This window comes from Tachysurus fulvidraco, chromosome 8 (genome assembly GCF_022655615.1).
Source record: "Tachysurus fulvidraco isolate hzauxx_2018 chromosome 8, HZAU_PFXX_2.0, whole genome shotgun sequence".
Classification (NCBI taxonomy): Eukaryota; Metazoa; Chordata; class Actinopteri; order Siluriformes; family Bagridae; genus Tachysurus; species Tachysurus fulvidraco.
Genome location: NC_062525.1, coordinates 21,188,054 through 21,214,323, shown reverse-complemented (window position 1 = coordinate 21,214,323; position 26,270 = coordinate 21,188,054). Strand labels below are relative to the sequence as shown.

Here is a 26,270-nt window from a genome sequence, read left to right as displayed (position 1 = left end):
AGTTGTAAGTCACTCTGGATAAGGGTGTCTGGTAAATGTAAATGTAGGCTATGTTAGGTTACATTATGCTATGCCCTGTTAAGCTATGTCAAGTTATGCCTCGCTAGGCTATGTTACATTACGTTATGCTATGCCTCGCTAGGCTATGTTAGGTTACATTGCCCTATGTTATGCCTCGCTAGGCTTTTGTGATACGTTATACTATGCCTCACTAGACATGTTGGGTTACGTTATGCTATGCCTCGCTAGGCTATGTTATGCCTCGCTAGGCTATGTTAGATTACTTTATGCCATGCCCTGCTAGGCTATGTTAGGTTACGTTATGCCCTGCTAGGCTATGTTACGTTATGTTATGCTATGTCTCACTGGGCTATGTTAGGTTACGTTATGCTATCCCTTGCTAGGCTTTGTTATGTTATGCTATGCCTTGCTAGGCTATGTTAGGTTACTTTATGCTTTGCCCTGCTAGGCTATGTTACGTTATGCAATGCCTCACCAGGCTATATTAGGTTCCGTTATACTATGCCCTGCTAAGCTATGTTATGTTACGCTATGTTAGGCCTCGTTGACTGTTATGATACATTATGCTATGCCTCACTGGGCTGTGTTATGGTGCTTGGTGCTGTGCCTTGCTGGGCTTGTTTTGTTGTGTTGTGCTGTGCCTTGCTAGGCCGTGTTAGGTTACGTTACGCTATGTTGTGCCTCGATAGGCTGTTGTGATGCGTTATCCTATGCCTCGCTAGGCTGTTGTATGGTGTGTTGTGCTGTGCCTTGCTGGGCTATGTTGTGTTGCGTTGCTAGGCCGTGTTAGGTAACGTTACCATATGTTGTGCCTTGCTAGACTGTTGTGATGCGTTATGCTGTGCCTCGATAGGCTTTGTTGTGATACGTTGTGCTATGCTTCGCTGGGCTGTGTTATGGTACAGTATATTGTGCTGTGCCTCGCTAGGCTATGTTGTGTTGCGTTATGCTATGCCTTGCTAGGCCATGTTAGGTTACGTTGCACTGTGTACCTGGCTAGGCTGTTGTGATGCGTTGTGCTGTGCTTTGCTAGGCTGTTATGATGCGTTAGGCCATGCCTGCTAGGCGTTTACGTTGTGCTGTGCCTCACTAGGCTGTTGTGATGCGTTAGGCCGTGCTTTGCTAGGCATTTTGTTACGTTATGCTGTGCCTTGCTTGGCTATTATATGTTGTGCCGTGCCTTGCTGGGCTGTGTTGGGTTGCGCTGTGCTATGTTGTGTTGCGTAGTGCTGTGCCTCGCTGGGCTGTAGTGATGCGTCATGCGGTGCCTTGCTAGGCATTATTTTGCATTGTGCTGTGCCTTGCTGGCTGTTATGATATGCCTTGCTGGGCTGTGTCGGGTTGCGTAACGCTGGGTTATGCCTTGCTGGGCTGTGCTTTGCTGGGCTGTTGTAATGCCTTATGCCACTCATTGCTGGGCGTTATGTTGCGTTGTGCTAGGACTCTCTAGGCCGTTATGATGCCTTATGCCATGCTTTGCTAGGCGTTGTTACGTTATACAATGCCTCGCTAGGCTATGGTATGTTGTGCTTTGCCCTACTAGGCAATTATATGTTATGCCATGCCTCACTAGGCTGTTATGATACGTTACGCAGGAAATATTTACTGGCAAATGGTTTAACTTCTTAACTTAACATGGTTAAATTTTAGCAAGCAATGAAAATTAAAAGCTTGATTAAATTTCTCTCCTCTCTGTAGCAGTGTCCAGCGAAAGATAGTGACCTTTGGATTGATAATCAATGGCTCCTGGCCCTGCTTGTATTGTTTGTTTGTTACATATAAATAAATAAATAGATAGATAGATAGATAGATAAATAAATGTTCCAAAGCTGGAAAGGCCCCGAGAAGCATCCTAACCGCTGCTTCTTCAATTATTTAATAGCTGGACTTATCCAAGGTTTTCGCAGGAGTGTTTGGTTGACTACTCAATAGTTTTCCTATAATTTGCTTTCTGCCATTAAAGAACCTGAAATTGTTGGAAAAGGAAGTTAAGATTTCTTGTTGGGTCTTTTGGAAGTCTCCTTTCTCGGGTTGTTGGATGGATCCTAGAGGGATGGCTACTCGGGATACTCAGGGAGGAGGCACTTGGTTCTCATGTTCTGTTTGTGATTGAGCTAGCTCTGCTGCTGCTATGCTAGCTCTCCTCCTTTGCTGCTGTACATGGACTTAAAACGTAAGTTTAAAACACTGTTACAGTCTGTCAGACAACACCACACAACCTCAGGTTATTGCTTTAATCTCTACAGAGCCACGGTGCGTCGGGCTCTTTACACTATCACTGTTTCAGTTACTTTAGAAACACTTTTAGCTATAATTCAACTGCCACACTGCGTCGGGCTGATTCAGTTACTTTAGAATCTTATCAGAATTATAACAAACACACAAGAAGTTTCAGTTACTTATCAGCTTAAGCACTTTGCTTCAGTTACTTTAGAAACAACAATTCACATACAACTCTGTCACCACACTGCGTCGGGTTAATTCAGTTCCGTTAGAATCTTAAACAGAAATGTACAGAATGGGCTTAACAACAATAATAACTCCTCCTGCTTATGATCAGTAAACTATACTCTATGTTGTATTCTACACTAAAACATTTCTTTTCTAGGTTTTTAAAACGAAGGGGTTCCTTGAAAAAAAAAACAGCGTAAAAGAAGAAAATACTGATTATCTTGCCTTTCCCCACTTTTTTTTGGAATCCGTTGCTGGGTGGCTCGCCAATGTAAGAAAAAAATGCGTAGTGTAAAAAATAAGACTATGATGTTGATCTTAATAAAGAACAAGAAGTTTATTCCAGCATAGCAGTGACAAAATACATGGCGTACTTTGGGTTCGTCGGAGTCGGTAGGAACCCAGAGCAAATTCTGCTCAAGCCTTATATACAGTTTTCCCTTTTGGCAATTTAAATGAAGTTTCGCTTTGAATGTGTATTGAGTGTAAGAACTGAATGTCTCCCAAATGGCTGGGCTACACCTTGTTGTCTAGCTGATGTCTTTAAATGTTAATCATGGTCACATACACCTTGTCTTGGTATTGTTACAATTGCTAGCACCCAAGTGGTCACTTTAAATGGTAATCGCGGCCACGTAGACCTTGGCTTGGTATTATCAACCAAGTGGTCACTTCAGTTGGTAATCGCGGTCACGTAGACCCTTTGTTCGTGGTGATCCCTAATGTCCTGCCGCCGTCCCCATATTTATAATTGAATCACATTTATACGTTTAGAGTCCTAAATGTATTACCTTATGATACTTCTTAGGAATGAGCTCTTTTTAGATGTGTACCTTGGAGTGGAATTTGGGTGCAATTTCTGTAATTTCTTACAGTACCTACTTGCATTTTAACACCGCCGTTTTAGAGAATGCTAATTTCAATCTTTTATTTATTTAATTCAATTGTTTTAAATCTTTAAAACATGGGCGTCAGGTATAGACGGCCTCCCTGTTCAGTTCTACAGTACAAGCCTTTCTTGACCGTTATAGAGCAGGACGTGCTGGTTGTCCTACGAGACAGTGTGAGGAGAGGTAGACTCCCTGTGAGCTGTTGAAGAGCTGTCATGACCTGAGGAACTGTCACCCAATGTCACTACTGTGCACTAACTGTAAGCTGCTATTAAAGAATTAGTCTCAAGACTGACAAAAGTAACAGAGCAGCTCATTTACCAGGAGGACCACACGTACTGTGTGCCTAATAGGTCTATATTTGACAATGTGTATCTAATTTGTGACATTTTGGATGTTGCCAGGCTATTGGGCTTTAAGACTGGTCTGATTTTTCTAGATCGGGAAAGGGCATTTGACCGGGTTGAGCATGAATATTTGTAGACGGTGCTGGAAACCTTCTGGTTCAACTTAGGTTTTATAGCCATGTTCAAGGTGTTGTACAGTGAAATTGAGAGTGTACTAAAGATTAACGGTGGTTTATATGCCCCTTTTAGAGTGTACAGAGGTATATGACAAGGTGTTATGGTTCAGCCCGGACTTTTGGCCATGTGCTTCTGTTTATGTTCCTTGTCACGTGTTTGCCCAGCCTTTGATTACTCCTCCCCATCTATGCACACCTGTTCCCTATTGTTAATCGTCATTTTATTTAACTGTGCTATCCAAATCATCATCAGTGTAAACTCGTCTTTTGTTCAATCTAGTTTGTCTGTGTTCCTGTTCTGTGTTTATCTGTCTTCCTCCTCCGGGTTGTGACACAATGTTGTTCTCTGTCAGGCATGTTGTATACCATTGCAATTGAACCTCATTTATGTAAACCGTGAAGTAATCTTTCTGGTTTTAATACTCCACACACTAATGTAGTATATGCCTCTCAGCGTATGCAAATAACTTCGTCATTATGATGACTGCACAAAAAGATGTGAATGTTTTAAATTATATTTGAAATGGCTTTAAGATTTCATCTTCTGCTACGGTCAACTGGGCAAAAAGTGAAGCCATTTTAGTTGGGGAGTGGGGAGGTGGGCAACTTACACTCCAGGAGGCTTAGTGTGGAAAAGGGGTGGTTTTAAGTACTTGGGTGTCTACCTTGGTAAAAATGAGTTTTTAAATAAAAACTAAAGGGGAGACTGAGCAGGTGGAAGCAGCTGGTCCCAAGGATGTTCTACAAGGGGTGAATACTGGTCATCAAAAACCTCACCGTGTCGTCTCGCTGGCACAGGGTGGCATGCGTGTATCCGCCGCCAAACCTTCTAACCAACATCCAGGCCCTGCTAGTGGATTTCTTATGGGATGGTAAACACTGGATCCCTAAGAGCATGGTCCATCAAGGAGGAAGGTGGTTCCTCACTGGACCTAGAGTCTTAGTCTGGAGGGCAGAATCCATTGGATTATTACACACAGTTGGTGGTCAAATGTTGGACTGGACATTATTTTTATTGGACACTAAAATTCTGGATGGTTCTGGGTTACCTGTTTGTTTGTTTTTTTTCCATCTGGAAGTTTTTAAATAAAACAGAACAAAGGATGTTGAACATTATACTAGCTGCTGGAGGAGTTTCTGGTATATGGCGGGCACATGGACATCTCCAGTGTGACCGTCCCTGCACAGTCCAGGACTCTCATCTTCTCAGACATCTTGACACTTCGGGAGCTTGAGGACATCGCAGGAGTGGACCTGTCAAGGGCAGAGGACCTGGCAGCGCATATAAATCTGTGGTGTTGTCAACCCTGCGTATTGTCCATCAGAATTACACCACTGGAGGTCATTCCTAACATCAGAGGAGTGTGTTTGGCTGATGGACTATCAGTATACAGAGACTGGTCATGCATAAGAGGGACCCTCCCCCAGCTGAACATCGCTCCTGCCCTTGAAGGGTTTGAAGGTCCCCTTCTGGAGTGCTGGGGAGAAGGGAAGATGGATTTGGGACAGTGTCAGGGTTGTTAAGGTTTAAAATAAGAAAAAAAACTGAGTGGGAGGGTAGACACACCATGGAGAAGCGTACTTGGTTTTAATGGTGATATTAAACCAGACTCTAGGGCAATGTACAAACCACCATTAACCAAAAAAGCTGCCGACCTCCAATGGGGATTTTAATTTTTTTTTTCTTCATCTCTGTGAACTCTTATCTCCATTATAAACCATGAAGTTTACAGAAGGAGAACTCAGCTTTGCATTAGAGATAATCTAATCATCAATTATATTTATCCTAATTTATTGAAATTATTTTAATATGTATTTAGTCACTCTGATTTTCAGTACATGTGATGTGTAAATAAGGATTTCAAAAAGTCTCCTTCTCTCCGTCCAAACAACTTTGCTGCTTTTTGAGTATATCTCTATAAACATCAGAATTCATCTGGCTCCTTTTGTCCTCTGAAATATCATCAATAAACACTGTAAGTGCACTATATGCTGGACTTTTATTTTGTATTTTTTGGGAATGCATTTCCGGGTCGTGGTGCTTCATCGGGGTTCAAGGGTATAAATCTCACTCCAGTTCCTGTTTGTCAGTGTGTATTGGAAGAGGGGGGGAGTAAGTGGGAAAGCTTACTTTCTGTTGACCCTAAAACTTTATGGATGTATTTTAATGTGGCTTTCATATAGACTTTTACATAATTAATCAACAATTGTGTCTTTAGTGTTTTGCATCATTGTATGCTTTTTTTTGTTCGAGTTAGCGTTTTCGTCAGTCTATACAACATGTATATCGTGCATTCAATAAAGTGATCAAGGAACAAGTGGAATGCGTCAACATTGCTTCTTCCTGCTACTTCGCCTCTCAGCGGTTATAGGGTGCCGCTATAAACACCAGTGAGCCAGTGCCATAGGAAGCCATGCATGCCCATTCCATCACAAGCCTCAATAAAGTCTAATCTGACCTTTGTATTCTTGAGGCTTATGAATGGTTTGCACTTTGTGGTAAAAACCTCTGTATTTGCTCTCGTGAAGACTTCTCTTGATTGTAGACCATGACAATAAACTGAAAAATGAATCTCTCTTCTCTCTCTCTGTCATACAGAAACAACAACAGAACCACCAGGAAAACATTCAGAAGAAAATGAAGTGAAATTAATTTTAATAACAAAGAAACATGATTTAGTAACCATTCTATATTTCTGTTCCCCCCCCCACCTGTCGTTCTCTCTCCTACAGATACTACAACTACAGCACAACCATGTAAGTTTTCACTGACAGTTTGTATGTGTGTAGATCGAAATGTATGAATGTTAATTCCATACTTCACATGTTCTAAAAAAAAAAACCAGTGATTCTTGATACTGTACACATGAATAATTCATCTTATAATTCATCTTAAGATCAAATTCTCTCTATTATACAGCTATGACAACAAGTGCACCAGAAGTGTGTGTGTGTATAAAGTAGAAGTTTGTGAAAATTACATCCACTTCTTATCTTCCTTCAAACTATGAGATTTGACTTTTTAAAAATAAACATCAATATACACTGCCTGGCCAAATGAAATGTCACACCACTATCAACCCTAATCCTTCCAGGTTTTAATAATGTGTGGGTCAGTTCTTAACCAAGTTGTAGTAGTTTCAGCAATCTTCTTAGGTGTTGTGTTTTCTTTGCTGGATGCAGGCTAATAATTTCACCCTCCTGATACAAAGTAATATCCTTTCCACAGTGACAGGATAGATCTTCTAACATAGTTGTTTAAGAAAAAGCCACCACTCAATGCATCAGTTACTGTAGGTTTAAATAACTAATTGCCAGCTGAAACATATCACTGTAGCAGTTATTCAATGAAAGGATCTTGCCTATTTGCTTAGTTAAATCCATTTGGTGACTTGTTTTTCCAGACAGTGTATTTTATAATGGTGATATCACATAATATCACATATATATAACATTAAAATAAAATACAGTTTCAATTTTAATAACTGAATCTCTCTCTCTCTCTCACTCACTCACACAGATACGACAACTACAGCCCAAGCAGGTAAAGTTTAACAGACCTTGTATGTGTGTAGAATGAAATGTATTCTTCATAATGTATAGATGAATAATTCATCTTATTGATTACATGTTCTATTTTTTACAGCTATAACAACAACTACAGCACAACCAGGTAAAGTTTCACTGACAGTGTATGTGTGTAAATTGAAATGTGTGCATGTTAAAAACTGTGTTGTGTTTTTAAAAAGTATAGTGTTCTTGATATTAGTCTAATAATCTTGAATTATACAGTTGTAGGTTTATATATTTGGACATGAGCACAATTTTATACTTTTGGCTCAAGATTAATTTGAAGTGAAGACTTTCAGATTTAATTAAAGGGGGTTGTTGCAGAATATTGCACTTATTTTCCTTAAGAAACTCCTGGGTTGCTTTTGCATTCTCTTTTGGATCATTGTCCACCTGTACTGTGAAGCTCCGTCCAAACAACTTTGCTGCGTTTGGAGTATATCTCTGTAAACATCAGAATTCATCTGGCTCCTTTTGTCCTCTGACATATCATCAGTAAACACCAGTGAGCCAGTGCCATAGGAAGACATGCATGCCCATCCCATCACACTGCCTCAATAAAGTCTAATCTGACCTTTCTATTCTTGAGGCTTATGAATGGTTTGCACTTTGTGGTAAAAACCTCTGTATTTGCTCTCGTGAAGACTTCTCTTGGTTGTAGACCATGACAATGAACTGAAAAATGAATCTCTCTTCTCTTTCTCTGTCTCTCTCTATCTTGCAGAAACAACAACAGAACCACCAGGTAAACATTCTGAAGAAAATAAAGTGAAATTAATTTTAATAACAAAGAAACATGAATTAGTAACCATTCTATACTTCTGCCTCACCCCCTGTCTTTCTCTCTCCTACAGATACTACAACTACAGCACAACCAGGTAAGGTTTCACTGACAGTTTGTATGTGTGTAGATCAAAATGTATGAATGTTAATTCCATACTTCACACGTTCTAAAAAAAATCCAGTGATTCTTGATAGTGTTCACATGAATAATTCATCTTATTGAAGATCAAATTCTCTCTATTATACAGCTATGACAACAACATTTGCACCACCAGGTATTTAATCAAAATATTCTTCTTTCTAGGCACAGTTTCACATTGTGGAAAAGGCTTTAAACATTATACTAAATGATTCATTTGAGCTGTCTTCATTTTGTAATGTCAATATCACTGGTCACTGAGCTTTTAATTTTACAGGTCATTGTTTTACTCTTTTGTCTCTAAATTAACAAAAACTGTAATGTGTTCTGCAAATCAAATTCATCCAACAGCTTTGTTAAATTATGGATGCAGATAGTTAGGAAACCGACTTGATTCACGAGCGATCTAAAAAATTAAAATGTAACCTTAAAAGAGTCAATAGCATTGTGTGTACAATTAATTCAAGAACTGTAAATATTCTCAAATTGATTTGTCATAAGAGGAACGAAATTACTTAATTTTACTGAATTTCAACTTTGGAGAAGTGAAAGTAACTCCTCTTTATCATATCACCCCTTTCTAATGCACAATGTCAATCTACTGTATCTTCACTAAGCAGCAATGATCATTATTAGTTCATAACATTCCACACAATTTAAATTTTAATAATAACTGTGTGGAAATTATTTGTAAATTTATGTTACTTTTGGAATTTCTGCCTCTTTGAAGAAACAAAGCAACCACATTATATTCAAATGTTTTATGTACAGTCCCTGACAAAAGTCTTGTCGCTTGTGTACAAATTGACCTGAAGTGCTGCTGAAATTTATTTCTGATCAAGATTTTTTTTTTTTTTACAAGAAATGGCTCGTTTTAATCCCAGTGGTTTTGTAATAATGTTTCGTGAAAAACGAAACTGTCAAAGTATTTTAATATTCACAGCTTGGTAAAGCCCATTGAGTCAATTTTTGCAAAGACATAAGTCTTGTCGCCTTTGTCATATGAGCTTCACTTAATAATGGATCAATTAGGTCTCAGGTGTGTATAAAAATAACCCCAGTACACTAGACCTCTGCAAACATGCCTAAGATTAACACTGAGACTAAAGTTTTGATTATCAAGAGGCTGAAGACCAGATCCACTGCTGATGTGGCAGACACCTTAAATGTGTCTCAGAGTCAAGTACAGAGGATAAAAAAAGATTTGAAGAGACTGGAGACGTTTTGGACAAGCCCAAGTCAGGCAGACTCCACAAGACAACTGCTCGAAATGTTTGTTGGCTCAAAAATTCAAGGCCAGCCCATTTTCCACTACAGCAGAGCTCCACGAGACCTGGTCACCTGAAGTCTCTGTCAACTAGAACAGTTTGTCGGATTCTCGAAATGGCCTCCATGGTCGAATAAGTGCCCAGAAGCCAGCACTAAACAAAAGACAATTGAAAAACCGTGTGGCATTTGCCAAGGCCCATAGCCTGCTTAAAGAATGGATGCTGGAAAAGTGGCAGAAGGTGGATTTTTCAGAAGAATCTTCTGTTGAATTAAAAAACAGTCACCGCAAATATTGCAGGATACCTACTGGAGCCCGCATGGATCCGAGATTCACCCAGAAAATAGTGAAGTTTGGTGGCAGAAAAATCATGGTCTGGGGTTACATTCAGTATGGGGGTGTGTGAGAGATCTGCAGGGTGGAAGGCAACATCAATAGTCTAAAATACCAAGAAATCTTAGCTACCTCTTATATTCCCAACCATAAAAGAGGCCAAATTCTGCAGCAGGATGGGGCTCCATCGCATACTTCCATCTCCACATCAAAGTTCCTCAAGGAGAATCTTGATCTTCTTCGCCAGGATTGGCCAGCCCAGTCACGAGACATGAACATCATTGAGCATATGTGGGCTAGGAAGAAAGAGGAAGCATGGAAGACGAAACCAAAGAATATTGATGAACTCTGGGAGGCATGCAAGACTGCTTTCTTTGCTATTCCTGATGACTTCTTCAATAAATTGTATGAATCCTTGCCAAACCCCATGGATGCAGTCCTTCAAGCTCATGGAAGTCATACAAGATATTAAATTTGGATCTCATAGCACCACTACTTAATTTGCTGTCATTTTTTGTACACACATTACATATTTGCAGTAAATTTGTTCAATTTCTGTATAGGTGACACAACTTTTGTCTTGCCAAAATTTGACCTTTCTGTCTTGATTAAATGATAATTCTTTTTTCAGTGAAACAAATTTATTTCAGTGCATTAAACTTAATTTGGGAGGGTTTTAGCTTTTCAAATGAGCTATTTCTAACACCAATTGATTAATTAAAGGTCAGGTTAATAGCAGGTGTTTCTACAAAATAGATAAGGGACAAGACTTTTGTCAGGGACTGTAGGTTTTCTGGACCTGCTACAGAAATTACAAATCAAACAACATATGATGCCTAGAAATTGAAGATTAGATTAAAGTAAATTCTCACTACTGACCACCAAAACAAAAGGTGCTGGTTCATCATCTGTGCAGTGTTTTCCACAAAGTGATGAATAACTGAATCTCTCTCTCTCCCTTTTAATGCAGTTCCTACAACAATACAACCAGGTAATCTTTAGTACACAGTGAATAAATGGAATAAAACAGTTTAGGATATACTGTTATTCGAAAAAAATCAACATTTAATAATAACTTTTTCATCATATGCTTCATCATATCAGTCTAGAGTTGATAATTTTCCTTTGATAAAATGATGCTAAGTATATTATCCCATATGAATAACCCAAAAACCTTAAAAAACTGAATCTCTCTTTTTCTGGCTCTATCTTGAGTCATGGCCAGAACTGAAGTTCGCAACAAAAGATCTCCTGCGACAGCACAATCCAGACTCCTTTGACACTTCCTATGTTGAAACCGTGCTTTTTTAAAAAAAAAAAACAAGCGCAACAAAGTTTTCCTTAGAGTACCAGTGCTTGAATCAACATAAACCTGTTGAATCCCAAAGTCGCCTTCTTACCCTTTCTCCAGAACTGAATGAAGAAACATGACTTATTTCAGGCTAAGACGAGTAAAGGATATTGAATCAGGAATTGTTCATCCTGCTGTTCTTGACCCTAAACACCCACTGTCCCATCTAATCATCAAAGATTGTGATGATAAACTTTTCCATCCTGGCCTAGAGAGAGTTTTTTCAGAAGTTTGGCATAAATATTGGATAATTAAAGGGAGACAAGCTGTACAGAAACATCGGTGGCCTTGTTTGGAATGCAAGAAGCGGAGAGATAAACCATCTATTCCTCAAATGTCAGATCTCCCCTCCTCTAAGCTCCAATTGTCTAAACCTCCATTTTGGTCTACTGGAATGGATTGTTTTGGCCCCTTCCATGTTAAGGTTGGTTCATGTAAAATGGCAGACTACTTGATGTGTGTGTGTGTGTGTGTATATATGTATATTTATATATATATATATATATATATATATATATATATATATATATATATTACCTTGCTAACTATACTAGATATGGACAGTTTCCTAATGGCACTACGTTCCTTTATATCTAGGAGAGGTAAACCCAACCCAATTCTTAGTGACCAAGGTAGTTATTTCAGTGGTGCTGCAAGAGAATTGAAGGAAGTCTTCCAGAACCTTACCACTGAATTACAACTTAAATTTGAAAATCAGCAGATTAAATTTAAGTTTAATTCACCACAAGCCCCACATTTTGGAGGATCATGAGTGAGAGAGATCTGTTCAATTAAAACCGCTCTGCGAGTGGTACTCGGCAGTCAAACCATATGAGAGGAAGTCTTACGGACAGTCCTGGTAGAAATTGAAGGGGTGTTTAATTCAAAACCACTTGGTTATGCCTCATCTAACATCTCAGATTTTGATACCATCACCCCAAATCTACTTCTCATGGGGCGGTTCTTCTTGCTGACCAGTTTTGGACATCCTTCATTCACTATTATTTGCCAGGTCAGCTACTTGGTCAAAAATGGAATAGGGAACAGCCTAATTTAAATGACACTGCTGTCGTCTTGGTTATTGATTCTCAAATTCCACATGCATTATGGCCTGTTGGCAGGATAGTACGTATTCTACCCGGTCAGGATGGACATGTTGGCGTAGCTGAGATTAATATCAATGATAAAACTTGTGTACTCCCAGTTGCCAAGTTAATTCCATTACCTAAAATAATCAATGATTAATAGCAAATTCATTACTCTATTTCGGGGCGGCTGTTGTGAATTAGACTTGTTTTTCCTTTTTCCTGTATACTACATTTCCCACAATCCCCTGCAGACTGCATCACCATTTTTCAGTGCACTTCATTACCCATAATCCTCAGCTAAGGTCTATCAATAGACTTTATTTCCCTTCTTTGTTCCTTTGTATTGGTGAGGTGTGGGCCTGAAGATGGGCACTCAACCATGTGTGTTGGAATCTTTTCTATAAGATGTGTTATTGACCAGAAAAACATCTTTACCATCCTAAGCATTCCGCTTATCCTGTAAAACCTGTGTACCATGCATCCAGTTTTATACATGGATAATGTCATTTATTAACATGACAAAGTAATACCCATGACAATTAACACATGAGGAACAGGTGTGCAGAGGCAGGGAAGAAGAGATGTGACACAGAACATAAACAGAAGCACGTGGTCAAAGTCCAGGGCTGGATCCTGACAGTACTGCCCCTTGAGGCATGGCTCCCGATACGCCAATCCCGTATCAAATTATATCAAGGGGAGAAAGGGACACAGCGAGGCAGGAGGGGAGTGCAAGGCACACGGCGAGGCAGGGGGGGGGGAGCAAGGCACACGGCAGCGGAGCCAGAGAGGGCCAAGCGACGTACATAGTCGAGCTGAAGGGCAGAGCCTCGTCCACAGCCGAGCTGAAGGGCTGAGCCCAACCGCCGACGAACCGCGGCCAGACCCACGTCCAGAAAAAACAGAAAGGGGGAGACCTACGCCGTGGAGCAAAAAATATACAAAAATAATCTTTGGGAGGAAATACGGGCCTGCAACACCCCCGCAGACAGGAAGTGGGGTGGCATCCTCCACAGGAAACTAGGAAATGAAGCGACTTCCAGACCAAACAGGTGAAGGACGATGTAGCAGGACACCAAGAAAACAAGCAAAAACCGGCTGTGACATCATCTGTGAGGTGAGGTTGAGGTGGTGTCCCCCTGTGGAAACTGGAAGCGGAGCGGCATCCCTCACTGGAACAACTGCGGACTGATGTCACACACACACACACACACACAAAAAAAAAAACAGTCCAGGAAAAATACTCCCACAGAGCTGGTCCAGGCTTACGCTATCCTGCTGGGTCTTGGTCTGGCGGAATCCTTCTGTCAGCGACACAAAACATCAACTTTTAAATGGCACAAGTGATCTCACTGTCCATCATTGTCTACTTCTTATCTTGCTCACTTTGTATCTCTGTCTCATACAGACAGTACAACAGCACCACCAGGTAAAGTTTCACTGAGGAGTGTGTGTAAATTACATCCACTTCTTATCTTCCTTCAAACTATGAGATTTGACTTTTTAAAAATAAACATCAATATGCCTGGCCAAATGAAATGACCACTATCAACCCTAATCCTTCCAGGTTTTAATAATGTGTGGGTCAGTTCTTAACCAATTTGTAGTAGTTTCAGCAATCTTCTTAGGTGTTGTGTTTTCTTTGCTGGATGTAGGCTAATAATTTCACCCTCCTGATACAAAGTAATATCCTTTCCACAGTGACAGGATAGATCTTCTAGCATAGTTGTTTAAGAAAAAGCAGCCGCACAATGCATCAGTTAGGTTTAAATAACTATTTGCCAGCTGAAACATATTAATCACTGATCTCCTCGGCCGGAGATGTTGATGGTCATACACTTTCCTCATCATGTCTCTTACGGCACTCCCTTGCCCATTGATCTTGTCCTCCGCAAATAAAACATCCACTGTCTCTTCCTCTTCATCGCCCTCTTCCTCGATGTGATCGAGACCGCACCACGGCTTGCATGATTGTCAGCTGAACTTTGTGTGTTTGTGCTTCTCGCTTTTTCTCTCGCTCCTTCTTGTTTTGCGTGAGCAGCTTTTCCGCATGCAGAGCATGTCATTCGATAAGGCTCAGCTTTTCAGTGTCCCACGTGATGCATAGGTTTTTCATCTTGTCAGATATTTCCGGAATCAGTCCATTAAACTGTTTCTCAAGTGCGCCTCGTACACTGTCACTGCCCCCTCACTCATATCCTGTGGAGGAATAAGGCCGCTGTGCGCGTTGTGTACTGTACTTTCGTGAGTGGGGTGGGAAGAAATTCTTTGCAAAAACGTTCCAACTCCACACCAAACTTTTTCCCCCCGACTTCCCTCGGGCCAGGGAGGTGTTCATGAGCATGTTCAATGCCCTTTAAGTGTCCAGGGATGTTGTACTAACATGGGGTCTTTATAAAGCAGGGGAGTGAATGTGAAACAAGTGAACTGTGTTTGAACTGTTAACTTCATTAGAACTTTAGTTTATTAAATAGTCCGTTATCAAGCCACTTGTAGCATGACACTTGAGCTCATTTTTGTTATGGGTGGCAAGTTTGTGTAATTTCAATCTCAACTGTATCAGACAATTTCATTGTCACCCCAGTTTGATGATAAAACTGTAGTGAGATTGTCTTTCGGCTCGCCTCTCTTTGTAGCACCCTGCCAGAAACTGAACTGTGCTTCGGATGAAGTCTGTATACAGAAAAATGGAGATTATGGCTGTGCCTGTGGCAACATTACAACAAGCAGCCCGAATATCTATGGTAATTTTTTCATTTTACTATTGTTTGTCCCCACCATCAGTACATCAGTAGTAAGAAAACACACACACACGTACAAGCACACCCACACACTGTCTGGTTTGGGGAGCGTAATGTATAGATGTCTCAATAAATCCTAATTTAAATTGGCAGCCCATGTTTTATTTATTGCTTTATTTGCTTATGCTATGGCCTTAAAATGAGGGAAGAATGTGTTGAAAATTATTAGCTAATTAATAGCTTTGTCGTCCCAAACAATTACAAGTCCTTACTGTGGCATTCATCTTGGACTAGCAGGCTAACGATCTTGCCCAAGTGAAGAAATCATTCACCTGTCAACAGTGAATCCTAATTTTAGGAAACAATCCAGGAGATTAACCAGTGTTAGTTATTGTTTTTCCACATAATCTTTCATGCATTTCTCTGAGTACTAAATCCACAGTTTTCTGACTTTTTTACCTATTTCTCTTCAGACGCCAAAGAAACATGTTCAGGCAGTACTGGATCACTGTCTCTGTCTCGCTGTCAACTCTTTGAAGCTGGCTATTCTACAGATGTTCTCCACCTTAATGACCCAAGATGCAAAGGGGAGATCCAACATAACAGGCTGGTCTTCCAATTTGACAGTAATGCCAGCATGTGTGGAACAACTCTGGAGGTACAAAACTAGCACCTTTTTGTTGTATATTATATATTGTATTTATCATTTTTTAACTTTAGAATTAGACTCGAAATAACACAATTTGCTTGACTTTATTGAACAATACAGCAAATTCAATGCAAACAATCTAAATGCAAAACAGAAAGTCAATCAATTTCCAGGCAATAATAATAATAATAATAATAATAATAATAATAATAAAACACACACAAATAGGAATAGAAACAGAAATGATAATGTACATGAGATTAGATAGAATACAAAGGTTTAGCAAAGATGGCTATTGAGAGCATGATTAAATATCTTCCAAACAGGAAGTGAACTAATGACCCAGGAAGTACCATTAGAAATCTGGCTTCATATGGTGGAGGGATGATTGATCTATTTACTGACAAATTACACTTGCATTTTTTTATTTCTTTACACTCTGGCTTTACATGAAAAGCAGTTTTTCATATATACAAGATGTAGCAGCAACCAGTAGCCGCTAAGAGGCTGAGTAGAGGGAGTTAAAGATGACGCGTTTCAGTTTCATTAAGGTGGTTTATTGTGATGTATAGCAGAAATGATGGCAAGATGAAATAATCTCCAAAAAATAGAAAAGGAAGTAACTGTAAATCAAAAGAAACGTTCAAAGGAAGTGTATATCCAAAGAAACGAAACGAAACGTACGAAACGGTCAACAGAAAGTGAGTGTCCCAACTACTCACCCCCTTTCCACCTCCATCCACGGGCAAACTCCCAGATTATATGCACCTGTGGACACCAAGTGACGTAACAAAGGAAAAGTGGCAATTTCAAAATAAAAGACATCAAAACCTTACCGGGCACTTACACACCAGCCCCTGATTATTACACCCAAAAAAAAAAAGTAATAATCATAATACGATACAATCACAGTAGACTACACAATGTATGTTTCTGTACACATGAAATCATTAAATCTCATTTTACAGACACAATGTATATACAACTGTGCATGTGAGGGTGTAAATGTCCAGTTCTTCAATGTTTGAACAATATCTGTAATAACATGCGAACCAATCCAACTAAGCCTTCAGAATGTCATTTGAGAGTTCTCAACTTATGTAAACTTTAAAACGTCATTAAACAACTAAAAGTTCTCAGTTTCAAGAAGAAGGCAAATTTTAGTAATAGGTCTGGTCAAGTAGGTACTCTTGGTCTTGATTTTTACTTGACGTATCAATCCCTTTTTATCTGGTATGATATGAATAATTTTGCCCATAATCCATGAACTTCTTGGAGCAGTATCATCCACTACCAGCACAATATCGCCCACTTGAAAATTGCGTTTCTTCACCAGCCACTTTTGGCGTTCCTGTAGTTCAAGTAGATACTCTCCGATCCACCTTTTCCAAAATAGATCCGCCATGTACTGGACCTGTCGCCACCTTTGACGTGAATACAAATCGTCCTTCTCGAACAGTCCAGGTGGTAAAGATGGCTGAGTCCTCAACAAAAGAAGATGGTTAGGAGTAAGGGCTTCCAAATCATTAACATCCATTGATGCTCTAGATATAGGACGATTGTTAAGGATTGATTCAATTTCACAAATTAGTGTGTGTAAACCCTCCTCATCCAAACTTTGTCTTCTAAGGATAGAATTTAGGATCTTCCTTACGGACCTTATAAGCCGTTCCCAAATTCCTCCAAAATGTGAACCAGACGGAGGATTGAAGTTCCACTTGATTCCTTTTTGAAGCAAAAATAAATTGATTTGATTATGATTCCAGTTGTTTTTGGCTTCCTGCAACTCACGTTGGGCACCGACAAAGTTCGTACCATTGTCTGAACGTATCTCGACTACTTGTCCTCGACGTGCAATAAATCGTCTTAATCCATGAATAAATGAGTCTGTATCAAGTGAAGATAATATTTCGAGATGAACAGCTCTGATGGTCAAACACGTGAAAATTACTCCATAACGTTTTATAATACTCCTTCCTCGCTTAGCTTCAAAGGGACCAAAGCAGTCCACTCCAACATGAGTGAAAGGTGGTTTGTCAGGTATAACTCTCTCTTGTGGCAAATCTGCCATCTGCTGATGACCCTTGGTTCCATGAAGATGTTTACAGACTACACACTTTGATAAAATCCTCCTTATCGCAGTGCTGGCACCAGGGACCCAATATCTCTGTCGCAAAGTAGCCATCATATAATTTCGTCCACAGTGTCCAATGTCATTGTGAATTTGCCGCAGGATCAAATCTGTAACATGCAGGTCCTTAGCCAGTATAACTGGATGTTTAACTTCTTCAGGCATCATAGCCTTGTCCAGACGTCCACCAACTCTAATAGTATCCGAATGAGCACAGGGTTAAGTTTATAGAGAACGCTACTTCGTTTTACCAGTCCATCCTTCCTTAGACTAGACAGTTCATCAGAATACCTCTTCTTTTGGCATAGACGAATAATCTCCAATTCGGCCTTTTCCAGTTCATCTGGAGACAACAACTTAAAGGTCATATTGGATTTGAACTTTTGCATCTCCTTGTCAAGAGTCTCTTGTTGCAATTTGTCCATGTCACAGTAATCAGTCATCAATCTTTTCCTTTCCTTGCTTAGATCAATTAAAATGTTCCTGAATCGAAGTATCCAAGCTATGCTCTTTTTCAATCGCATCCATGAAGAATAGTGATTAAAGTATGGAATAAAATCATAATCCTGCTGAACCTGTACAGTATTCACCAGAACACTCCCTTTTACTTCTGGGTCATTAGAAGACATTGCACCTACATGAGTAGGATCCATGGGCCACGACTCTTGTGGTTGAAGAAGAAATGAAGGACCAGAAATCCATATCTTGTTTTTTAAGAAGGAAGTCACCTTTATACCTCTGGATACCAGATCAGCTGGGTTGTTGAAAGAGTTCACGTACCTCCATTGTGTAGTTTCAGAAACCTTTTGAATTTCAGCCACTCTGTTGGCTACAAAGCATTTGAACCTAGAAGTCTCATTTTGGATGTATTTAAGAACAGAGGTGCTGTCTGTCCAGAATACAGAATCCTGAAGATTTAACTTCAGCTCTCTTTTCCACAACTTGTCCATACGACTCGCAAGTGTAGCAGCAATGAGCTCCAGACGAGGGATAGTGATTACTCTCAAAGGTGTCACTCTTGCTTTACTCATTAGCAGAGTAGAATGGGCAATGTTCTGATCATTATGAAGCAACAAGTAAGATACGGTGCCATAACCTCTCTCACTGGCATCTGAGAAGTGATGTAATTGGGCCAATGTAACTTCTCCAAAGTTGTCAGGCTTAAAACACCTGCGCACCTGGAATTTATCCAATTCATAAAGTTCGTCCAACCAACTTGTCCATCGCTGAATGTACACTGTTGGAATAGTGCTGTCCCATCCATTTTTCTCTCGACACAGATCCTGAAGTATAATTTTGCCACGCAAGATCACTGGAGACAGAAAACCAAGAGGATCATAAATAGAACTAATGACAGAAAGAATTCCTCTTCTGGTAAGAGGTCTATCTTTGATCGTCACCTTAAACTTGAAAACATCTGACTCAGCACACCACTGAACACCTAATGCTCTTTCCAATGGTAGCATGTCATGTTCCAAATCCAAGCTCTTTATTTTCTGGTCTCTGTCTTCCTCAGGTATGGCATTCAACACAGCACGGCTGTTACTTATCCATTTCGTTAATCGAAATCCACCTTTGGCACATATTTCAGTGAGACTTTGGTACAGCTGCACAGCATCTGAGTTTGTAGGCACAGATACAAGACAATCGTCTACATAAAAGTTATTGAAGACAACGTCTACAGTCTTGGCATCATACAGATCCCTATGATCCTCTGCACACCTTCTCAATGCATAACTAGAGCAACTTGGAGACGATGTCGCTCCAAACAAATGCACGACCATTCTGTATTCTTCCAGATCACCATCAATGTTTCCTCCTGGCCACCAAAGAAATCTCAATAGATCACAATCATTGGGATGCACCTTGACCTGATGAAACATCAATTCTATGTCAGCCATCATAGCAACATACTCCATTCTAAAAGTCACAAGAACACTCACCAGAGGACTTGTTAAGTCTGGACCTTGCAGAAGATGTTCATTCAATGATGTTCCTTGGTATGATGCTCCACAATCAAACACCACTCTGATCTTTTGCCTTTTGGGATGATATACCCCATGGTGAGGTAGATACCATAAGCGTCCATCATGTCGTTCCAATTCCGCTATGGGAACCTTTTCAGCATGGCCTTTGGAGATGACACTCTTCATGAAATTAACGTAATCAGAATGAAAGGTTGCATTTCGCCGCAGCTTTCTTTGAAGATTCAGAGCACGTTGTTCCACTATTGCTCTATTTCTTGGCATGATAACAGTTTCATTTTTGAGTGGAAGACCAATGTAATAATGTTCATTCATCAGTCTTGCTGATCGAGAAACAAAGTCCATAAATCTATGATCTTCCTTTGACAATCCTTGTTGTTCCTCTTGAACACATTCAGGAAAGTCGGTCTTGAACTGTCGCTCCCACAACTCATCCAACTTCATAACTGTGATCCTATTAACAGTGGTATGAGGATACTCCTCAACAGCATGCTTCTCCAGTAGGTTCATTGGTCCATTAACTGTCCACCCAAACATGGTCTTTATAGCATATGGGCTATTATTTTGACTACGAATAATCTGCCATGGCTCCAATGCCTCTGGCACATTAGCTCCAATCAACAGCTCTACACCAGCATCAATTGACGGCAAACAGATGTGATTTAAATGAGGCCAACAAGCAAGATCATTTTGTGTGGCAATGTTAGCTTTGCTTACAGGCATGATCTTCTGAGTGTATACTTCTGGCAAAGTACAGTAATGCTCTTGATTCAATCCTGACACTTCCAAATCCTTAAGAACATGACAAAAGATGGATTTATCCTGATTCATGGTTCTCATTAGTATGTTTATTTTCTTGGCAGAGAGATTGAGCTTTGACATTAAACTCTCTGTGCAGAAAGTTGCAGAACTTCCAGAATCCAGGAATGCATAGGTGATCACCACTTTACTTCCCTTTTTTGACTTTACACATACAGGTACAATAGACAATGCACACTTGTCTTTACCAGCCCCAGTAAGAGCACTGGATTGAAGTGAGACCAAAGCACTACCCAGTGTTGGCTTTGATTCTTCTTTCCTAGTGTAATGAATGCTCCTTTTCTCTGATGAAGAAATATGAAGACTTGGGTGCTTGAGATGACATACCTTACATATGCTTCTCTCCTTGCAATCACGGCTGACATGCCCTGTACATAAGCAACCGAAACAAATCCCATTCTTCTTCAGAAAATTCATCTTTTCTCCATGAGATTTCTCAGCAAGCCTTTTACAAAAATCCAATTTGTGTTCCCCTTCACAGAAAAGACAGATTCTGTTTACAGTCTTCCCACTACATTCATTTACATCTGTTGCAGTGACTGTGGTGGCAAAACTGCTTCTAGATTTGGAACGAGGTGACTTTACATTCAGGTTTCTACCTCCACTAGGCAGAACATCTTGAATGTTTCCAAATACTGGATCTGTAACTATTTTCACTTGTCTTTCTATGAAATTCACAATGTCAGAAAAACAAGCTGTGTGGTTACGTCGCTCCTGTAAATCATATGCCACTATCCTCCATTTTTCTCTCAACTTATAAGGAAGTTTCGCAAGAATGACTCGCATATTGGTGGCAAGATTCAACTCATTCATGTAATGAATATTCTGCATAACATTACAACAACTTCTGAGAAACAAGCCATAATCCTGCAGAGCTTTAGCATCCTCAGACTTTATTGTTCTCCATAATAATGCCTTCTCCATGTAAGCTGAGGCTATCCTTACCTCATTGCCAAAATGCTCCTTAAGCAAAGCTTTGGCCCTTTTGTACCCTTGAGAAGGAATCATGTGCCGACAGCTCCTAACAAGCTCCTTAGGTTGCCCTCTAGTGTACTGCTCCAGAAAATGTAAACAATCTGCGTCACCAACTGCTTTCCTTTCCACTACCTCTTCAAATGTCCGTATAAAATCATAGTAAAGCAATGGATCGCCATCAAAAAATGAGACCTCCCTTGGTGGAAGCGAAGCCGAATTACGTTGTTGAATTAATAGGGCAGCGATTTCATTTTGCTTATCAATAAGCTCGAAAACACCTCGTCCTTCCAAACCATCATGTGAACTTGATCCATGTGCACCCTGCACTCTAGGTCCTTGTACATGTGCATTATCATGACTGGTGCTGGGTAATGCAGAATGTGTCTGCCTTGTATTAGATTGAACAGTATATTGCGATTGTTGAACTGACCGAGTTGGGAAATGCATTAAATCCTCTTGAGTAGCATGAGTCTGTGAATATGATACAGGTAGATGTTGTGACGATACACATGAACTTAAAGGTAAAAATGATTCCACATTAGGAATAAAAGATTCAGTTCCAGTCTGTTTCTTCTTTAAAACATTGGTATCAGGAGGCGTAGTAGATATACTCGATTTCGATCTCGAGTCGTTATATACTTTCATCTTGGCCATTGATACAGCAATTTCAGTGTCAAGCTCCATTTGTTCCTTTTTCTTCCTCAGATCCTCCTCTTCTCTCTGCAGTGCATGTTTTTGCTGTAACATTTTCTGACGTGCCAACAAGGCTGCCATTTCGGCCTCTGTCTTAAGACGAGCAGATGCAATAGAAGATCGACTGCATTGAGATCCATGAGTTGTGTTACTAGACAACGTTTTCCTGCTCACATTAGAAACACCGTCTGTTGGTTGTATTTGAGACTGTACTTCATCATGGCCAGCTTTAAGGTTTTGATATTCACTTGGATCCTGCATACTGTGAGATGATGATACTGGTTCAACTGAAGATGGAGGTATAAGAGGATTATCCAATGGCTTTGTATAATGTAAAACTGAGAGTGATAAGCCAAGATTTGCATGGCCTTGAGTAGAACTTGATTCTGTATTTGGAGCACTTTGCCTGGAATCTTCCACTTCATTCATCCATTTTTCCACATCTTCCACAAATCCATCATTGCGTTTACATATTGATTCAAACCACTCCGTTTGTTTATTTAGTTCATCAGGAGGGAGAAACACAAGTATCTTTTTATGCAACACAGATACATCATCCCTTAAACATTTCAAAGATATCAACATTGAACGCACTTGTGGAGCATTGTCATCACATTTCATGAGGTCTTTCATAGATAAAATCATGCTCTTCATTTTATTCACCATAGCCTTGCGATCCTTTTGCAATCCCTCCATTTTGACTGCCAAGGCCTTTGCAGTAGGCTTAGGCTCTCTCTTGCTGCTCTCAGCAGCGTTCTCAGGCTCATCTACATTCATTTCGCCCACAACACAATCCACATTCATCCAACAGCGCCGTACTCAAAGCGCATTAATCAATCCAACAATTTCATGAATGGGCGCAGCACCACCATGCGAAACAACTTTGCACCTTGTTTCACAATCACAAGCCAATCCAATCCATTCAATATCGTGGTACACAAACTTCACGCAGCAACACAGGCGTCTTCACATTCAATAAATAGCAACGCTGGAGCGAAAAACAGCAACACCGCTAACATACCTCTTCTGTAGTCATTGTTTGCTTCGGTGTGTGCGTCCGTGTTTCATCTTTTCTGCATCCAGAGAAGTCCTTTCCAATGATCCACGATCCCAATGATCCAAGATCCCAGTGATTCACGATCCCAATGATCCACGATCCCAATGATCAAATCCAACAGCGAGTCACTTTCTGTTGACTAAACTGTAGCAGCAACCAGTAGCCGCTAAGAGGCTGAGTAGAGGGAGTTAAAGATGACGCGTTTCAGTTTCATTCAGGTGGTTTATTGTGATGTATAGCAGAAATGATGGCAAGATGAAATAATCTCCAAAAAATAGAAAAGGAAGTAACTGTAAATCAAAAGAAATGTTCAAAGGAAGTGTATATCCAAAGAAACGAAACGAAACGTACGAAACGAAACGGTCAACAGAAAGTGAGTGTCCCAACTACTCACCCCCTTTCCACCTCCATCCACGGGCAAACTCCCAGATTATATGCACCTGTGGACACCAAGTGACGTAACAAAGGAAAAGTGGCAATTTCAAAATAAAAGACATCAAAACCTTACCGGGCACTTACACAAGATATAAAATGAGAAACTGCAAGTGTGTTGCATGCATTTTATTATGTAGACTGTGTGGATATGCTAACACTACATAATTAGTGAGATCAGTAACATACACTGTTAGAATTTTCAGGTTCCCTCTGCAATTATTTTTGATTTTATAAATATTGTACTCTGTTGTACTGCAGAAGTCAAATGTTTAACTTTATGAATAAGCAATTTTAAATTTAGATTTAAAGGTAATGTATGGCTTTATGATGGAATTGTGCATCCAGAAACTAAATAAAGTGTCTTTCATTTCTGTGTTACTTTAGACTAATGGCACACACATCATCTTCAAGAACAATGTTGGGACGACTAACGGTTTGATCAGTCACACGGTTGGTGGACTCAACATTGCCATTTCCTGTGTGTATCAATTTATCCAGAACATCTCAATGACCATGGGCATTGAAGCCTCAGGAAGGTATAATCCTAGTATAATTCAACTTTGGCATGTTTTCACTCTTTTTTTCCCCCCTCTATTAAAGTTGCTAAAGTCTTGAGGCTGCTTTCGCCAAAATTAATTAACTTCCTTCTACCTATTTTCAAAAGCAGCATTAAACATATTGGTTTTCTTTATTTCAGCTGTTCTCTAGTTTCAGTTCTGTTTTGTCATTTACATACTTGATTAGATATGATTAGTTACATTCTAATATGAAGCATGCCATATAATATAAATTATTATTATTCAAATGTTAAAATGCATTTCTTTATTTTCACAGTGGATTTAGCAATGAACTGTCCACCGAGAGCACATTCAACATCCACATAATCCCGTATACTGATGCTACATTCTTGGTACCATACTCTGGCAATGTGACCCTAGAAGTGAACCGTCAGATGTATATAGCAGTGCAAGTGGATCATTTTGACAGCACTCAGATTGCTATCGTGCTGGAGAGCTGCTGGGCCACACCCATCAACCAAATGGACTATTCTGTCCGCTGGGACCTGATCATTAACAAGTTGGTGAAAAAAAAAGACTAGAAATGTGAATGTGGCTTTCAAATCACTTACGGAAAAGTAATCCCTTTCTTTCTTTAGGTGTCCGAACCCCAATGATAGCACGGTGGACGTGTTGAAGAACGGTGTCTCCACATCCAGCCGCTTCTCTTTTAGTATGTTCACATTCACTGGATTCTCCCCCAAGATCTACCTGCATTGCCAGGTCCACCTCTGTTTGCAGATGACAGGCAGCTGTGCACCGGTAAGTTTTAAAAAACAAAAAGTAAGAATAAAGCTTTAAAATATTAAAAATATTTTAAAATTCCATTTGAATTTGCAATTTATGCATTCACTTTCCCTTCTGCTTTTTGTTTTCTCTCTCAGCCATGCCTTCCATAATTTTCCAGAGATGCTCAGCTGCCATTGCAATGGGATTCTGATTAGTTTGCTTGAACTACTTACAGTGCTATAATTTACATTTTTTAATTTCTGTTCAATGTTTATTCATTAATCACTGTTTTGACTTAATAATGAATGAAAATAAAAAATAAAAAATTTAGAATTCAACAAGTCACCTCAGACTTGCTCATTGGGGCTAAATGAAAACACACGTAAACACATCTAATATTAATCTTGAACTTTGTCTTATATTCATCTTTATATTATTCTTTATAATAACCTTTTTGACTATGTTTATGCTCTGTAAAGCTACTTTGAGACAATTTCAATTGTGAAAAGTGCTATACAAAGAAAAAGATTAAATTACATTCAAATTTATATCACATTTTGTAAGTGATTGTGATTTGTACTAGATAAATCAGTCAAAATAAATCTTTAAAAAACATTTATTCTCATTGCTTCTTTTATTTTTACTTCAAGTAACATTTATGATTCGCCAATTACATAAAAATATGATAATCATTTAAAAAGTAACATATAAGGCAATCAAAAAGACAAGTATTTAAGAACAATTACAAACACAATATATTTACTCCATCCAGGGTGTATCCTGCCTTGATGCCCGATGATGCCTGAGAGACACAGGCTCCCCGTGACCCGAGAAATTCGGATAAGCGGTAGAAAATGAATAAATGAATGAATGAAATACAACATATGAAATTTATCATTTAATAAATCAATTCAATAGTTATTTATAATAGTTACTTACAAGATGGCGTCCAGCATGGCAGCCATGTTGCGAGCTCCGAGGAAACTGACTGTGAACTGGACCACTGCTACTTTCCCTTCCAGGATGCCTACAAATCCCCCCCCCCGCACACCTTTCGGATTGGATCACTCGCCCATTCTGCTC

General features: G+C 39.7%; 1 protein-coding gene across 1 annotated transcript in view; it reads left to right on the top strand.

Annotated features, from left to right (window-relative positions):
* The window catches only part of LOC113662210 (alpha-tectorin-like), a 46,671-nt gene extending 20,898 nt beyond the window's left edge, over positions 1–25,773 (top strand). The window contains exons 15-25 of the mRNA XM_047817367.1: positions 6,619–6,642; positions 7,406–7,429; positions 7,532–7,558; positions 8,487–8,513; positions 10,948–10,968; positions 15,053–15,160; positions 15,631–15,815; positions 24,286–24,437; positions 24,736–24,978; positions 25,058–25,220; positions 25,343–25,773. Coding sequence (XP_047673323.1) covers positions 6,619–6,642; positions 7,406–7,429; positions 7,532–7,558; positions 8,487–8,513; positions 10,948–10,968; positions 15,053–15,160; positions 15,631–15,815; positions 24,286–24,437; positions 24,736–24,978; positions 25,058–25,220; positions 25,343–25,357 — 989 coding nt within the window. The 3' untranslated portion in view covers positions 25,358–25,773. The remainder of the gene's footprint in view (positions 1–6,618; positions 6,643–7,405; positions 7,430–7,531; positions 7,559–8,486; positions 8,514–10,947; positions 10,969–15,052; positions 15,161–15,630; positions 15,816–24,285; positions 24,438–24,735; positions 24,979–25,057; positions 25,221–25,342) is intronic.
* Positions 25,774–26,270: the final 497 nt, after the last annotated feature.